We start from the raw sequence: 17,500 nt of genomic DNA, 5'->3' as shown, positions 1-17,500 counted from the left end.
GGTTTAATGACATCATACAGGTGACGGGTTAGGGTGATGACATCATACAGGTGACGGGTTAGGGTTTAATGACATCATACAGGTGGCTGGTTAGGGTGATGACATCATACAGGTGATGGGTTAGGGTTTAATGACATCATACCTGTGACTCTGATGTCAGCGATGCTGCGGCGGTCGTCACACACCTCCACGTGGAAACAGCCCAACACGGCGAACAGCTTGAAGCTGAACACGCCGCCGTCCGCAGCGTCTTTAGATGCTGAGGAGGAAGCAGACAGGTGAGACTTCCTGTCACACTGACTCACCTGTGATTGACAGCTGGACTCACCTGTCCCGCTTTGCCCCGCCTCCTCTGGACTCACCTGTCCTGCTTTGCCCCGCCTTCTCCACCTGCCGCTTGGAGTCCGGTTCTCGAGCGGCGCTGAGCTGCGGCGGAACGATGCTGTTCAGGTAGTTGATGGTCGACAGAAGAGCTTTAGTATGAAGAAGGAAGTCGAGAGAGGAGAACTCCACCTAGAACCAGCAAGTCAAGAACTGTAACACCTGAGAACACCTGAGAACATCTGAGAACATCTGAGAACACCTGAGAACACCTGAAAACACCTGAGAACATCTGAGAACACCTGAGAACATCTGAGAACATCTGAGAACATCTGAGAACACCTGAAAACACCTGAGAACATCTGAGAACATCTAAGAACACCTGAGAACATCTGAGAACACCTGAAAACACCTGAAAACACCTGAGAACACCTGAGAACATCTAAGAACACCGGAGAACATCTAAGAACACCTGAGAACATCCAGGAACACCTGAGAACATCTAAGAACACCTGAGAACATCCAGGAACACCTGAGAACATCTAAGAACACCCGAGAACATCTGAGAACACCTGAGAACACCTGAAAACACCTGAGAACATCTGAGAACATCTAAGAACACCTGAGAACATCTGAGAACATCTGAGAACACCTGAAAACACCTGAGAACATCTGAGAACATCTAAGAACACCTGAGAACATCTGAGAACACCTGAAAACACCTGAAAACACCTGAGAACACCTGAGAACATCTAAGAACACCGGAGAACATCTAAGAACACCTGAGAACATCCAGGAACACCTGAGAACATCTAAGAACACCTGAGAACATCCAGGAACACCTGAGAACATCTAAGAACACCTGAGAACATCTGAGAACACCTGAGAACATCTGTAATAGTAATTTCAACTCCTTTGTAAATTACCCAACCTCCCACCTTCTCACCAAGCTGTCTAGACCTTACAATTGTGAATTCAGTTCCTTTGCATCTCTACTTCCTGAGACACCCGTTCAAACCTTGTGTATTTTATATTATGTTGTCTAGACCTCTTAATTTCACACCTCAGGGGGTCGGTGCCGATACCTGCGAAAGACAAAAGAGTGTGGAACCACACCTTAGGTAGGAGGCTGACCCCACAGCAGACATAGGACGCTAAACACACCCCAGAGGTGGGCCTTCCTCTCAGGTATAAATGTTGATGTTTCCCAATGTTCGGGGTCTCTCTTCATTCAGAAACCGCTCCCATGTTTCTTTGCAAAGAAAATAAAACCTTGTCGGCCGGCAGAAGTCTCTATTTCATTCTTCACCAAGAGCACAGAATTTCAACGACACATCTAAGAACACCTGAGAATATCTGAGAACATCTAAGAACACCCGAGAACATCTGAGAACATCTGAGAACATCTGAGAACATCTAAGAACACCTGAGAACATCTAAGAACACCTGAGAACACCTGAGAATATCTGAGAACACCCGAGAACACCTGAGAACATCTGAGAACATCTAAGAACACCCGAGAACATCTGAGAACATCTGAGAACATCTAAGAACACCTGAGAACATCTAAGAACACCTGAGAACACCTGAGAACACCTGAGAATATCTGAGAACACCTGAGAACATCTAAGAACACCTGAGAACATCTAAGAACACCTGAGAACACCTGAGAACACCTGAGAATATCTGAGAACACCTGAGAACATCTAAGAACACCTGAGAACACCTGAGAACACCTGAGAATATCTGAGAACACCTGAGAACATCTAAGAACACCTGAGAACATCTAAGAACACCTGAGAACACCTGAGAACACCTGAGAATATCTGAGAACATCTGAGAACATCTAAGAACACCCGAGAACACCTGAGAACATCTGAGAACACCTGAGAACATCTGAGAACATCTGAGAACACCTGAGAACATCTAAGAACACCTGAGAACACCTGAGAACACCTGAGAATATCTGAGAACATCTGAGAACATCTAAGAACACCCGAGAACACCTGAGAACATCTGAGAACACCTGAGAACATCTGAGAACATCTGAGAACACCTGAGAACATCTAAGAACACCCGAGAACATCTGAGAACATCTGAGAACATCTAAGAACACCTGAGAACATCTAAGAACACCTGAGAACACCTGAGAACACCTGAGAATATCTGAGAACACCTGAGAACATCTAAGAACACCTGAGAACATCTAAGAACACCTGAGAACACCTGAGAACACCTGAGAATATCTGAGAACACCTGAGAACACCTGAGAACACCTGAGAACATCTAAGAACACCCGAGAACATCTGAGAACATCTGAGAACATCTAAGAACACCTGAGAACATCTGAGAACATCTGAGAACATCTGAGAACACCTGGTCTGGATCTATCAGGTCTACGTGGACCCACCTTCAGGGTTTGCTCCGTGTTGTTGAACAGCGTCTGGAAACCGGGTCCTCCAGGGTCCGCCTGCAAGACCACAACAGGTTATAATCAGGACTCTGGTCTGTGTGGGTCCTGGTTCTATGTGGGTCCTGGTTCTATCTGGGTCCTGGTTCTATCTGGGTCCTGGTCTATCTGGGTCCTGGTCCTATGTGGGTCCTGGTTCTATCTGGGTCCTGGTTCTATCTGGGTCCTGGTTCTATCTGGGTCCTGGTCTATCTGGGTCCTGGTCTATCTGGGTCCTGGTTCTATGTGGGTCCTGGTTCTATGTGGGTCCTGGTCTATCTGGGTCCTGGTTCTATCTGGGTCCTGGTTCTATCTGGGTCCTGGTTCTATGTGAGTCCTGGTCTATCTGGGTCCTGGTTCTATGTGGGTCCTGGTTCTATCTGGGTCCTGGTTCTATGTGGGTCCTGGTCTATCTGGGTCCTGGCCTATCTGGGTCCTGGTTCTATGTGGGTCCTGGTTCTATGTGGGTCCTGGTCTATCTGGGTCCTGGTTCTATCTGGGTCCTGGTTCTATCTGGGTCCTGGTTCTATGTGGGTCCTGGCCTATCTGGGTCCTGGTTCTATGTGGGTCCTGGTTCTATCTGGGTCCTGGTTCTATGTGGGTCCTGGTCTGTCTGGGTCCTGGTTCTATGTGGTTCCTGGTCTATCTGGGTCCTGGTCTATCTGGGTCCTGGTTCTATGTGGGTCCTGGTTCTATGTGGGTCCTGGTCTATCTGGGTCCTGGTTCTATGTGGGTCCTGGTTCTATGTGGGTCCTGGTCTTACCTTGATGTAGTCCACCTTCAGCAGACTGGATCTGTGCTGGTCTGAGGATCTGATCAGCTGGAGGGTCTTTCCGTCTGAAACACAGACAGGGTTCCACTTAATATTAAGGTTCTTTATTAAAGGTTCTATGTCTATTAAAGGTTCTTTATTAAAGGTTCTTTATTAAAGGTTCTATATCTATTAAAGGTTCTTTATAAAAGGTTCTATGTCTATTAAAGGTTCTTTATTAAAGGTTCTTTATTAAAGGTTCTTTAGTAAAGGTTCTATGTCTATTAAAGGTTCTTTATTAAAGGTTCTATGTCTATTAAAGGTTCTACGTCTATTAAAGGTTCTTTATTAAAGGTTCTACGTCTATTAAAGGTTCTTTAGTAAAGGTTCTATGTCTATTAAAGGTTCTACGTCTATTAAAGGTTCTTTAGTAAAGGTTCTATGTCTATTAAAGGTTCTTTATTAAAGGTTCTATGTCTATTAAAGGTTCTTTATTAAAGGTTCTTTAGTAAAGGTTCTTTGTTAAAGGTTCTATGTCTATTAAAGGTTCTTTATTAAAGGTTCTACGTCTATTAAAGGTTCTTTATTAAAGGTTCTACGTCTATTAAAGGTTCTTTATTAAAGGTTCTACGTCTATTAAAAGTTCTTTATTAAAGGTTCTACGTCTATTAAAGGTTCTTTATTAAAGGTTCTACGTCTATTAAAAGTTCTTTATTAAAGGTTCTTTATTAAAGGTTCTCTATTAAAGGTTCTATATCTATTAATGTTTCTTTATTTATTAAAGGTTCTTTATTAAAGGTTCTCTATTAAAGGTTCTATATCTATTAAAGTTTCTTTATTTATTAAAGTTTCTTTATTTATTAAAGGTTCTTTATTAAAGGTTCTATATCTATTAAAGTTTCTTTATTTATTAAAGGTTCTTTATTTATTAAAGGTTCTATATTTATTAAACTAAAGGTTCTTTATTTATTAAACTAAAGGTTCTTTATTTTATTAAGGGTTAGGGTTATCTGGAACGTCGCAGTAGTCCAGGCGGAACAGGTGGAACGTGTGATTACCTGGAACGTCGCAGTAGTCCAGGCGGAACGTGTGATTACCTGGAACGTCGCAGTAGTCCAGGTAGAACGTGTGATTACCTGGAACGTCGCAGTAGTCCAGGCGGAACGTGTGATTACCTGGAACGTCGCAGTAGTCCAGGCGGAACGTGTGATTACCTGGAACGTCGCAGTAGTCCAGGCGGAACGTGTGATTAACTGGAACGTCGCAGGCGGAACGTGTGATTACCTGGAACGTCGCAGTAGTCCAGGCGGAACGTGTGATTACCTGGAACGTTGCAGTAGTCCAGGCGGAACAGGTGGAACGTGTGATTACCTGGAACGTTGCAGTAGTCCAGGCGGAACGTGTGATTACCTGGAACGTCGCAGTAGTCCAGGCGGAACAGGTGGAACGTGTGATTACCTGGAACGTCGCAGTAGTCCAGGCGGAACAGGTGGAACGTGTGATTACCTGGAACGTCGCAGTAGTCCAGGTGGAACGTGTGATTACCTGGAACGTCGCAGTAGTCCAGGTGGAACGTGTGATTACCTGGAACGTCGCAGTAGTCCAGGTGGAACGTGTGATTACCTGGAACGTCGCAGTAGTCCAGGCGGAACAGGTGGAACGTGTGATTACCTGGAACGTCGCAGTAGTCCAGGTGGAACGTGTGATTACCTGGAACGTCGCAGTAGTCCAGGCGGAACAGGTGGAACGTGTGATTACCTGGAACGTCGCAGTAGTCCAGGCGGAACAGGTGGAACGTGTGATTACCTGGAACGTCGCAGTAGTCCAGGTGGAACGTGTGATTACCTGGAACGTCGCAGTAGTCCAGGCGGAACAGGTGGAACGTGTGATTACCTGGAACGTCGCAGGCGGAACGTGTGATTACCTGGAACGTCGCAGGCGGAACGTGTGATTACCTGGAACGTCGCAGTAGTCCAGGTGGAACGTGTGATTACCTGGAACGTCGCAGTAGTCCAGGCGGAACAGGTGGAACGTGTGATTACCTGGAACGTCGCAGTAGTCCAGGCGGATCGTGTGGAACGTGTGATTACCTGGAACGTCGCAGTAGTCCAGGTGGAACAGGTGGAACGTGTGATTACCTGGAACGTCGCAGTAGTCCAGGTGGAACAGGTGGAACGTGTGATTACCTGGAACGTCGCAGTAGTCCAGGCGGAACAGGTGGAACGTGTGATTACCTGGAACGTCGCAGTAGTCCAGGCGGAACGTGTGATTACCTGGAACGTCGCAGTAGTCCAGGCGGAACAGGTGGAACGTGTGATTACCTGGAACGTCACAGTAGTCCAGGCGGAACAGGTGGAACGTGTGATTACCTGGAACGTCGCAGTAGTCCAGGTGGAACAGGTGGAACGTGTGATTACCTGGAACGTCGCAGTAGTCCAGGCGGAACGTGTGATTACCTGGAACGTCGCAGTAGTCCAGGCGGAACGTGTGATTACCTGGAACGTCGCAGTAGTCCAGGGGGAACAGGTGGAACGTGTGATTACCTGGAACGTCGCAGTAGTCCAGGCGGACCGTGTGCAGGTACGAGGCGACGTTCAGGTCGAAGCTCCGTTTGTTCCCTTCGGTTCCGAGCTGACAGACGCTGAAGGACAGAACCGTCTTCTCCTGGTCCGCCTGCCGGGTCAGCTCCAGCAGAACCTGAACACAGAATGTTCTCCGCTGAGTCCGAGCTCCTGAGGATTATATTTCATTCATGTTCAGAACCGAAAAGCTTCAAACCTCTTTGACTTCAAACTTGAAGTGCAGGTCTGTGAGTTCCTCCGGAGCCGAGCGCTGCGGGTCTTCAGACTTCTCGCTGGCGTCTTCGTCTGAGTCTGAAATAAATTAACAAGATTCATCAACATCGAGTCTCCACGGAACCACCATGGAACCACCACGGAACCACCACGGAACCACCAGAGGAACCACCATGGAACCACCAGAGGAACCACCACGGAACCACCACGGAACCACCACGGAACCACCAGAGGAACCACCATGGAACCACCAGAGGAACCACCACGGAACCACCAGAGGAACCACCATGGAACCACCAGAGGAACCACCAGAGGAACGTATACTGGGCTCAGCTCTCTACCTGTTTCCATGGCGTCCAGCAGAGCGGGGGGGAGGCTGAGGACTTTGGGTCTCATCTCCACCAACGATGGAACCTGCAGCAGGAAACTGAATATGAGCTGACAGGGTTTACCCAGACCCTGACCCAGACCCTGACCCCAGACCCCTAACCCAGACCCTGACCCAGACCCTGACCCTGACCCCTGACCCTAACCCTGACCCAGACCCAGACCCCAGACCCTGACCCAGACCCTGACCCTGACCCAGACCCCTGACCCAGACCCCTGACCCAGACCCCTGACCCTGACCCTGCGTTATAATACTGTTTACTCTGTATATATGTATATTTATGTATATTTATGTATATTTATGTAACTTCCTGTCTTCTGTCTATCAAACTCTCCTACGAGTCTCCAGACTTCGTCCTGTTTCGATCCTAAACTTTTCCTCATCATTCTAAACTTCTATTCAACCCCCCTCAGGTACTGGACAGGTACAGGTACTTGGTATACAGGTACAGGTACAGGTACAGGTACAGGTACTTTGGACAGGTACAGGTACAGGTACAGGTACAGGTACAGGTACAGGTACTTGGTATACAGGTACTTGGTATACAGGTACAGGTACTTGGTATACAGGTACTTGGTATACAGGTACTTGGTATACAGGTACAGGTACTCTGGACAGGTATTTGATATTCAGTAAGCACACCTTCTCGGTGGGGGTGGAGGGGGCGGAGCCTATGAGCGGCAGCGGGATGCTGTCCACCAGCTCCACCATGTTCTGGATCTTCTGGTCTGAGATCTTCACATGAAGCAGCGGCAGCTCACCTGAGACCTTAAACCTGAAGAACACAGTTTAATACTCAGGTATGAGTCACCTGTACAGAAGACAGGTGTCCACAGGTGAGTCACCTGTACAGAGGACAGGTGAGTCACCTGTAGAGAGGACAGGTGAGTCACCTGTAGAGAGGACATGTGAGTCACCTGTAGAGAGGACAGGTGAGTCACCTGTAGAGAGGACAGGTGAGTCACCTGTAGAGAGGACAGGTGTCCACAGGTGAGTCACCTGTAGAGAGGACAGGTGAGTCACCTGTAGAGAGGACAGGTGAGTCACCTGTAGAGAGGACATGTGAGTCACCTGTAGAGAGGACAGGTGAGTCACCTGTAGAGAGGACATGTGAGTCACCTGTAGAGAGGACAGGTGAGTCACCTGTAGAGAGGACAGGTGAGTCACCTGTAGAGAGGACATGTGAGTCACCTGTAGAGAGGACAGGTGAGTCACCTGTAGAGAGGACAGGTGAGTCACCTGTAGAGAGGACAGGTGAGTCACCTGTAGAGAGGACAGGTGTCCACAGGTGAGTCACCTGTAGAGAGGACAGGTGAGTCACCTGTAGAGAGGACAGGTGAGTCACCTGTAGAGAGGACAGGTGAGTCACCTGTAGAGAGGACATGTGTCCACAGGTGAGTCACCTGTAGAGAGGACAGGTGAGTCACCTGTAGAGAGGACAGGTGAGTCACCTGTAGAGAGGACATGTGAGTCACCGGTAGAGAGGACATGTGAGTCACCGGTAGAGAGGACAGGTGAGTCACCTGTCCTCTCTACAGGTGAGTCACCTGTAGAGAGGACAGGTGAGTCACCTGTAGAGAGGACAGGTGAGGTCCATACCTGGGCATGCGGGCGTCCTTCTCCACCATACACTTAGCGAGCTGGACGGTGAAGTCCATCGGTTGGAGGATGTGTTGCACCGACGACGCCTGAAGCCGAGCGGCTCGCCACGACTCACCTGCAAGATATCACTCCGTTACTACTGTAGTAGTGTGTAGTAGTGTGTAGTAGTGTGTAGTAGTGTGTAGTTGTGTAGTAGTGTGTAGTAGTGTGTAGTTGTGTAGTAGTGTGTAGTAGTGTGTAGTTGTGTAGTAGTTGTGTAGTAGTTGTGTAGTAGTGTGTAGTTGTGTAGTTGTGTAGTAGTGTGTAGCAGTGTGTAGTAGTGTGTAGTAGTGTGTAGTAGTGTGTAGTAGTTGTGTAGTTGTGTAGTAGTGTGCGGGTGCATTAGTGTGTATTACCTGACTTGCTGTAGAGCAGTGTGTAGTTGTGTGTAGTTGTGTAGTTGTGTAGTAGTGTAGTTGTGTAGTTGTGTAGTAGTGTAGTTGTGTAGTAGTGTAGTTGTGTAGTTGTGTAGTAGTGTAGTTGTGTAGTAGTGTAGTTGTGTAGTTGTGTAGTAGTGTGTATTACCTGACTTGCTGTAGAGCAGTGTGTAGTTGTGTAGTTGTGTAGTAGTGTGTAGTTGTGTAGTAGTGTGTAGTTGTGTAGTAGTTGTGTAGTAGTGTGTAGTAGTGTGCGGGAGCATTAGTGTGTATTACCTGACTTGCTGTAGAGCAGTGTGTAGTAGTGTGTAGTTGTGTGTAGTAGTTGTGTAGTTGTGTAGTTGTGTAGTAGTGTGTATTACCTGACTTGCTGTAGAGCAGTGTGTAGTAGTGTAGTAGTGTGTAGTTGTGTAGTAGTGTGTAGTAGTGTGTAGTAGTGTGTAGTAGTGTGTAGTTGTGTAGTAGTGTGTAGTTGTGTAGTTGTGCATTAGTGTGTATTACCTGACTTGCTGTAGAGCAGTGTGTAGTAGTTGTGTAGTTGTGTAGTTGTGTAGTAGTGTGTATTACCTGACTTGCTGTAGAGCAGTGTGTAGTAGTTGTGTAGTAGTGTGTAGTAGTGTGTAGTTGTGCATTAGTGTGTAGTTGTGTAGTAGTTGTGTAGTTGTGCACTAGTGTGTATTACCTGACTTGCTGTAGAGCAGTGTGTAGTAGTTGTGTAGTAGTGTGTAGTTGTGTAGTAGTGTGTATTACCTGACTTGCTGTAGAGCAGTGTGTAGTAGTTGTGTAGTAGTGTGTAGTTGTGTAGTAGTTGTGTAGTTGTGTAGTAGTGTGTATTACCTGACTTGCTGTAGAGCAGTGTGTAGTAGTGTGTAGCAGTGTGTAGTAGTGTGTAGTAGTGTGTAGTAGTGTGTATTACCTGACTTGCTGTAGAGCAGTGTGTAGTAGTTGTGTAGTAGTGTGTAGTAGTGTGTAGTTGTGCATTAGTGTGTAGTTGTGTAGTAGTTGTGTAGTTGTGCACTAGTGTGTATTACCTGACTTGCTGTAGAGTAGTGTGTAGTAGTGTGTAGCAGTGTGTAGTAGTGTGTAGTAGTTGTGTAGTTGTGTAGCAGTGTGTAGTAGTGTGTAGTAGTGTGTAGTTGTGTAGTAGTTGTGCATTAGTGTGTATTACCTGACTTGCTGTAGAGCAGTGTGTAGTTGTGTAGTTGTGTAGTTGTGTAGTAGTGTGTAGTAGTGTGTATTACCTGACTTGCTGTAGAGCAGTGTGTAGTAGTGTGTAGTTGTGTAGTTGTGTAGTAGTGTGTAGTAGTGTGTAGTAGTTGTGTAGTAGTGTGTAGTAGTTGTGTAGTTGTGTAGTAGTGTGTATTACCTGACTTGCTGTAGAGCAGTGTGTAGCAGTGTGTAGTTGTGTAGTAGTGTGTAGTTGTGTAGCAGTGTGTAGTAGTGTGTAGTAGTGTGTAGTTGTGTAGTAGTTGTGTAGTTGTGTAGTAGTGTGTAGTAGTGTGTAGTTGTGTAGTTGTGTAGTAGTTGTGTAGTTGTGTAGTAGTGTGTAGTAGTTGTGTAGTTGTGTAGTAGTGTGTAGTTGTGTAGTAGTGTGTAGTAGTTGTGTAGTAGTGTGTAGTAGTTGTGTAGTTGTGTAGTAGTGTGTATTACCTGACTTGCTGTAGAGCAGTGTGTAGCAGTGTGTAGTTGTGTAGTAGTGTGTAGTTGTGTAGTTGTGTAGTAGTGTGTAGTAGTGTGTAGTAGTTGTGTAGTAGTGTGTAGTAGTTGTGTAGTTGTGTAGTAGTGTGTATTACCTGACTTGCTGTAGAGCAGTGTGTAGTTGTGTGTAGTTGTGTAGTTGTGTAGTAGTTGTGTAGTTGTGTAGTTGTGTAGTAGTGTGTAGTAGTTGTGTAGTTGTGTAGTTGTGTAGTTGTGTAGTAGTGTGTAGTTGTGTAGTAGTTGTGTAGTAGTGTGTATTACCTGACTTGCTGTAGAGTAGTGTGTAGTAGTAGTGTAGCAGTGTGTAGTTGTGTAGTAGTTGTGTAGTTGTGTAGTAGTGTGTATTACCTGACTTGCTGTAGAGCAGTGTGTAGTAGTGTGTAGTAGTGTGTAGTAGTGTGTAGTAGTGTGTAGTTGTGTAGTAGTGTGTAGCAGTGTGTAGCAGTGTGTAGTAGTGTGTAGTAGTGTGTAGTTGTGTAGTAGTGTGTAGTAGTGTGTAGTAGTTGTGTAGTAGTTGTGTAGTTGTGTAGTTGTGTAGTAGTGTGTAGTAGTGTGTAGTAGTGTGTAGTAGTGTGTAGTAGTGTAGTTGTGTAGTTGTGTAGTAGTGTGTATTACCTGACTTGCTGTAGAGCAGTGTGTAGTTGTGTAGTTGTGTAGTAGTGTGTAGTAGTGTGTAGTAGTTGTGTAGTAGTTGTGTAGTTGTGTAGTTGTGTAGTAGTGTGTAGTAGTGTGTAGTAGTGTAGTTGTGTAGTTGTGTAGTTGTGTAGTTGTGTAGTAGTGTGTATTACCTGACTTGCTGTAGAGCAGTGTGTAGTAGTGTGTAGTAGTTGTGTAGTTGTGTAGTAGTGTGTATTACCTGACTTGCTGTAGAGCAGTGTGTAGTTGTGTAGTAGTTGTGTAGTTGTGTAGTAGTGTGTAGTAGTGTGTAGTTGTGTAGTAGTGTGTAGTACCTGACTTGCTGTAGAGCAGTGTGTAGTAGTTGTGTAGCAGTGTGTAGTAGTGTGTAGTAGTGTGTAGTAGTGTGTAGTTGTGTGTATTACCTGACTTGCTGTAGAGCAGTGTGTAGTAGTGTGTAGTTGTGTAGTTGTGTAGTAGTGTGTAGTTGTGTAGTAGTGTGTGTTACCTGACTTGCTGTAGAGCAGTGTGTAGTAGTTGTGTAGTAGTGTGTAGTAGTTGTGTAGTAGTTGTGTAGTAGTGTGTAGTTGTGTAGTTGTGTAGTAGTTGTGTAGTTGTGTAGTTGTGTAGTAGTTGTGTAGTTGTGTAGCAGTGTGTAGTTGTGTAGTTGTGTAGTTGTGTAGTAGTGTGTATTACCTGACTTGCTGTAGAGCAGTGTGTAGTTGTGTAGTTGTGTAGTTGTGTAGTTGTGTGTAGTTGTGTAGTAGTGTGTAGTTGTGTAGTTGTGTAGTTGTGTAGTTGTGTAGTTGTGTAGCAGTGTGTAGTAGTGTGTAGTTGTGTAGTAGTGTGTATTACCTGACTTGCTGTAGAGCAGTGTGTAGTAGTGTGTAGTAGTTGTGTAGTTGTGTAGTTGTGTGTATTACCTGACTTGCTGTAGAGCAGTGTGTAGTAGTGTGTAGTAGTTGTGTAGTTGTGTAGTAGTGTGTATTACCTGACTTGCTGTAGAGCAGTGTGTAGTAGTGTGTAGTAGTTGTGTAGTTGTGTAGTTGTGTAGTAGTGTGTGTTACCTGACTTGCTGTAGAGCAGTGTGTAGTAGTTGTGTAGTAGTGTGTAGTAGTTGTGTAGTAGTTGTGTAGTAGTGTGTAGTTGTGTAGTTGTGTAGTAGTTGTGTAGTTGTGTAGTTGTGTAGTAGTTGTGTAGTTGTGTAGCAGTGTGTAGTTGTGTAGTTGTGTAGTTGTGTAGTAGTGTGTATTACCTGACTTGCTGTAGAGCAGTGTGTAGTTGTGTAGTTGTGTAGTTGTGTAGTTGTGTGTAGTTGTGTAGTAGTGTGTAGTTGTGTAGTTGTGTAGTTGTGTAGTTGTGTAGTTGTGTAGTAGTTGTGTAGTTGTGTAGCAGTGTGTAGTAGTGTGTAGTTGTGTAGTAGTGTGTATTACCTGACTTGCTGTAGAGCAGTGTGTAGTAGTGTGTAGTAGTTGTGTAGTTGTGTAGTTGTGTGTATTACCTGACTTGCTGTAGAGCAGTGTGTAGTAGTGTGTAGTTGTGTAGTTGTGTAGTAGTGTGTATTACCTGACTTGCTGTAGAGCAGTGTGTAGTAGTGTGTAGTAGTTGTGTAGTTGTGTAGTTGTGTAGTAGTGTGTATTACCTGACTTGCTGTAGAGCAGTGTGTAGTAGTTGTGTAGTTGTGTAGTAGTGTGTATTACCTGACTTGCTGTAGAGCAGTGTGTAGTTGTGTAGTTGTGTAGTTGTGTAGTAGTGTGTAGTAGTTGTGTAGTAGTGTGTAGTAGTTGTGTAGTTGTGTAGTAGTGTGTAGTAGTGTGTAGTAGTGTGTAGTAGTGTGCGGGTGCACTAGTGTGTATTACCTGACTTGCTGTAGAGCAGTGTGTAGCAGTGTGTAGTAGTGTGTAGTAGTGTGTAGTTGTGTAGTAGTGTGTATTACCTGACTTGCTGTAGAGTAGTGTGTAGTAGTGTGTAGTAGTTGTGTAGTTGTGTAGTAGTGTGCGGGTGCATTAGTGTGTATTACCTGACTTGCTGTAGAGCAGTGTGTAGTAGTGTGTAGTAGTTGTGTAGTTGTGTAGTTGTGTAGTTGTGTAGTTGTGTAGTAGTTGTGTAGTTGTGTAGCAGTGTGTAGTAGTGTGTAGTAGTGTGTAGTTGTGTAGTTGTGTAGTTGTGTAGTTGTGTAGTACCTGACTTGCTGTAGAGCAGTGTGTAGTTGTGTAGTTGTGTAGTTGTGTAGTAGTGTGTAGTAGTTGTGTAGTTGTGTAGTAGTGTGTAGTACCTGACTTGCTGTAGAGCAGTGTGTAGTAGTGTGTAGCAGTGTGTAGTAGTGTGTAGTAGTGTGTAGTAGTGTGTAGTAGTGTGTAGTAGTTGTGTAGTAGTGTGTAGTAGTGTGTAGTAGTGTGTAGTTGTGTAGTTGTGTAGTAGTGTGTAGTTGTGTAGTAGTTGTGTAGTAGTTGTGTAGTTGTGTAGTTGTGTAGTTGTGTGTATTACCTGACTTGCTGTAGAGCAGCTGGACTCTTCGGAGCTCGACGGTGTAACGTTCGTACGCTCGGTCCATGATCTCCTCCAGAGACGAGAACGAGGCCGCGGAACCGACACTGCTCTGTTCCACGCTGTTCAGCTGGAACCACACGTTCTAGTTAACGTTCTAGTTAACACGTTCTAGTTAACACGTTCTCATTAACATGTTCTCATTAACACGTTCTAGTTAACACGTTCTCATTAACATGTTCTCATTAACACGTTCTAGTTAACACGTTCTAGTTAACGTTCTAGTTAACGTTCTAGTTAATACGTTCTAGTTAACGTTCTAGTTAACACGTTCTCATTAAGACGTTCTAGTTAACACGTTCTAATCAACATGTTCTAACTAACACGTTCTCATTAACGTTCTCATTAACACGTTCTCATTAACACGTTCTAATTAACACGTTCTCATTAACAGGTTCTCATTAACACGTTCTCATTAACACGTTCTAATTAACACGTTCTAATGAACAGGTTCTAGTTAACACGTTCTCATTAACACGTTCTCATTAACAGGTTCTCATTAACACGTTCTCATTAACATGTTCTAATTAACACGTTCTCATTAACACGTTCTAATTAACACGTTCTCATTAACACGTTCTCATTAACACGTTCTAATTAACACGTTCTAATGAACAGGTTCTAGTTAACACGTTCTCATTAACACGTTCTCATTAACAGGTTCTCATTAACACGTTCTCATTAACACGTTCTAATTAACACGTTCTAATTAACACGTTCTAGTTAACACGTTCTCATTAACACGTTCTCATTAACACGTTCTCATTAACAGGTTCTAATGAACACGTTCTAGTTAACACGTTCTAGTTAACGTTCTCATTAACACGTTCTCATTAACACGTTCTAGTTAACACGTTCTCATTAACACGTTCTCATTAACACGTTCTAGTTAACACGTTCTAGTTAACGTTCTAGTTAACGTTCTAGTTAATACGTTCTAGTTAACGTTCTAATTAACACGTTCTCATTAACATGTTCTAATTAACACGTTCTCATTAACACGTTCTAATTAACACGTTCTCATTAACACGTTCTCATTAACACGTTCTAATTAACACGTTCTAATGAACAGGTTCTAGTTAACACGTTCTCATTAACACGTTCTCATTAACACGTTCTCATTAACACGTTCTCATTAACACGTTCTCATTAACACGTTCTAATTAACGTTCTAGTTAATACGTTCTCATTAACACGTTCTCATTAACGTTCTAGTTAACGTTCTAGTTAACGTTCTCATGGGGGCGGGGCTACTCACCTGTAAGCTGCCGAAGTCCACGATGACGAGGTCCGACGTGTCGCTATAGAAACCGGACTTCGGCAGCAGCAGGTAGGACGGCTTCAGGTGGATCCTTAAGTCCAGAACCTTCCTGGTCTCGATGACGTGAGACAGTCCTACAGAGAGCAGAACCATCAGAGACCTACTGTTGGGGTAGCGAGGTTCTAACAGAGTTCTGGATCCAGGGCGGTTCAGACTCACCTGTGGCGGTCTTCTCTTTGATCTCCTCCAGCTTGGACAGCGTGGCCGACGTTAGAACCTCCAGGTCTACACCCTTACCGGTCCTAAAGAAGTCCATCACGCTGTTCACCGTCACCTGGAGCACAAGAACACATCTGGATTACTGCACCACCAGGATCCGGACTGTGGGGGTCTGGTCTGTGGGGGTCTGGTCTGAGGGGGTCTGGACTGTGGGGGTCTGGACTGTGGGGGTCTGGACTGAACAGATGTTTGGGGGTCTGGACTGGGTCAGGGTTGGGGGGTCTGGACTGGGTCAGGGTTAGGGGGTCTGGACTGGGTCAGGGTTTGGGGGTCTGGACTGGGTCAGGGTTGGGGGGTCTGGACTGGGTCAGGGTTAGGGGGTCTGGACTGGGTCAGGGTTAGGGGGTCTGGACTGGGTCAGGGTTAGGGGGTCTGGACTGGGTCAGGGTTGGGGGGTCTGGACTGAACAGATGTTTACCGCGTCGTAGACGATCTCGACGGGCTGGGAGCTGACCCTCAGCAGCTGGTCTGCGGCGGTCTCTTGGGGGTTTAACTCGAACACCACGCTGAGCAGCGAGGAGGCGGAGTCTCCCACGGAGGCGATGAGCGAGGGCACCACCCCCCCCTGCTGCTGCAACCCCGTCACGAACCAGTGCTCCAGCGCCGCCTCCACCCTGCAGGACCGCACAGACTGTTACATCACACCCCCCCCTTCATCAAACCCCCCCCTTCATCAAACCCCCCCCTTCATGTTAGCGGGGACCGAACCCGCGAGCCTCGGGGACCGAACCCGCGAGCCTCGGGGACCGAACCCGCCAGCCTCGGGGGACGGCGGGGACCGAACCCGCCAGCCTCGGGGACCGAACCCGCGAGCCTCGGGGACCGAACCCGCCAGCCTCGGGGGACGGCGGGGACCGAACCCGCGAGCCTCGGGGACCGAACCCGCGAGCCTCGGGGACCGAACCCACGAGCCTCGGGGGACGGCGGGGACCGAACCCGCGAGCCTCGGGGGACGGGACGCTCACCTGATGGCCTGAGCTCCGGGTCTCTGGGAGATTTTGGTGCTGAGGTCGATCATCTGGATCTTGAGGATCTCGGGAACGTCCGGCTGCTCTCGGACTGTGATCGAGGTCCTGAACAGCTGGAAGGTGACGACCACGGCGACGTACTGAAACACAAACCCGTCATGTGACCAAACGTCATGTGACCAAACGTCATGTGACCAAACGTCATGTGACCAAACGTCATGTGACCAAACATCATGTGACCAAACGTCATGTGACCAAACATCATGTGACCAAACATCATGTGACCAAACATCATGTGACCAAACATCATGTGACCAAACGTCATGTGACCAAACATCATGTGACCAAACGCCATGTGACCAAACATCATGTGACCAAACATCATGTGACCAAACGTCATATGACATCACTACACAGCTGTTTCTAAACGTTCTTCTGTTGGGCAGTTTGAGTTCTGCCTAACCCTAACCCACCTGCGGGGGGGGGGGGGGGTGGGAGAGGGGGGGGGGTGTGACCCTAACCCTCCTGCAGGGGGGGGGGGTGGGAGAGGGGGGGGGGTATGACCCTAACCCTCCTGCGGGGGGGGGGGGGGTGGGAGAGGGGGGGGGGGGGTGTGACCCTAACCCACCTGCTGAGCATTTAAACTTACATCCTCTGAGTTCTGGACCTTCAGAGATGGATATTATAAATCTGATATATCATTTTTTAAAGACTTCCTTTATTTGACAGTTGACGGGAATGATGGGAGACAGAGGGGGATGTGACCCTAACCCTGATGGGAGAGAGAGGGGGATGTGACCCTAACCCTGATGGGAGAGAGGGGGGGGGGATATGACCCTAACCCTGATGGGAGAGAGAGGGGGATGTGACCCTAACCCTGATGGGAGAGAGAGAGGGGGATATGACCCTAACCCTGATGGGAGAGAGAGGGGGATGTGACCCTAACCCTGATGGGAGAGAGAGGGGGGGATGTGACCCTAACCCTGATGGGAGAGAGAGAGGGGGATGTGACCCTAACTCTGATGGGAGAGAGAGAGGGGGATGTGACCCTAACCCTGATGGGAGAGAGAGAGGGGGATATGACCCTAACCCTGATGGGAGAGAGAGAGGGGGATATGACCCTAACCCTGATGGGAGAGAGAGAGGGGGATGTGACCCTAACCCTGATGGGAGAGAGAGAGGGGGATGTGACCCTAACCCTGATGGGAGAGAGAGAGGGGGATGTGACCCTAACCCTGATGGGAGAGAGAGAGGGGGATATGACCCTAACCCTGATGGGAGAGAGAGAGGGGGATGTGACCCTAACCCTGATGGGAGAGAGAGAGGGGGATATGACCCTAACCCTGATGGGAGAGAGAGAGGGGGATGTGACCCTAACCCTGATGGGAGAGAGAGAGGGGGATATGACCC

At 46.8% G+C, this 17,500-nt stretch overlaps 1 protein-coding gene across 1 annotated transcript in view; it reads right to left on the bottom strand.

Moving 5' to 3' along the window:
* vps13c (vacuolar protein sorting 13 homolog C) overlaps window positions 1-17,500 on the bottom strand; it is a 90,805-nt gene that overhangs the window by 72,999 nt on the left and 306 nt on the right. Inside the window, exons 2-15 of the mRNA XM_053334342.1 lie at window positions 16,088-16,230; window positions 15,541-15,736; window positions 15,063-15,177; window positions 14,841-14,977; window positions 13,523-13,652; window positions 8,304-8,421; window positions 7,347-7,479; window positions 6,658-6,730; window positions 6,300-6,394; window positions 6,065-6,218; window positions 3,534-3,607; window positions 2,732-2,791; window positions 363-513; window positions 143-259 (exon numbers count right to left, since the gene is read on the bottom strand). Of these exons, the coding sequence (XP_053190317.1) occupies window positions 143-259; window positions 363-513; window positions 2,732-2,791; window positions 3,534-3,607; window positions 6,065-6,218; window positions 6,300-6,394; window positions 6,658-6,730; window positions 7,347-7,479; window positions 8,304-8,421; window positions 13,523-13,652; window positions 14,841-14,977; window positions 15,063-15,177; window positions 15,541-15,736; window positions 16,088-16,230 (1,696 nt within the window). The remainder of the gene's footprint in view (window positions 1-142; window positions 260-362; window positions 514-2,731; window positions 2,792-3,533; window positions 3,608-6,064; window positions 6,219-6,299; window positions 6,395-6,657; window positions 6,731-7,346; window positions 7,480-8,303; window positions 8,422-13,522; window positions 13,653-14,840; window positions 14,978-15,062; window positions 15,178-15,540; window positions 15,737-16,087; window positions 16,231-17,500) is intronic.

This window comes from Scomber japonicus, chromosome 1 (assembly GCF_027409825.1).
Source record: "Scomber japonicus isolate fScoJap1 chromosome 1, fScoJap1.pri, whole genome shotgun sequence".
NCBI classification, from domain to species: domain Eukaryota; kingdom Metazoa; phylum Chordata; class Actinopteri; order Scombriformes; family Scombridae; genus Scomber; species Scomber japonicus.
This window is presented reverse-complemented; position numbering and strand designations above follow the sequence as displayed.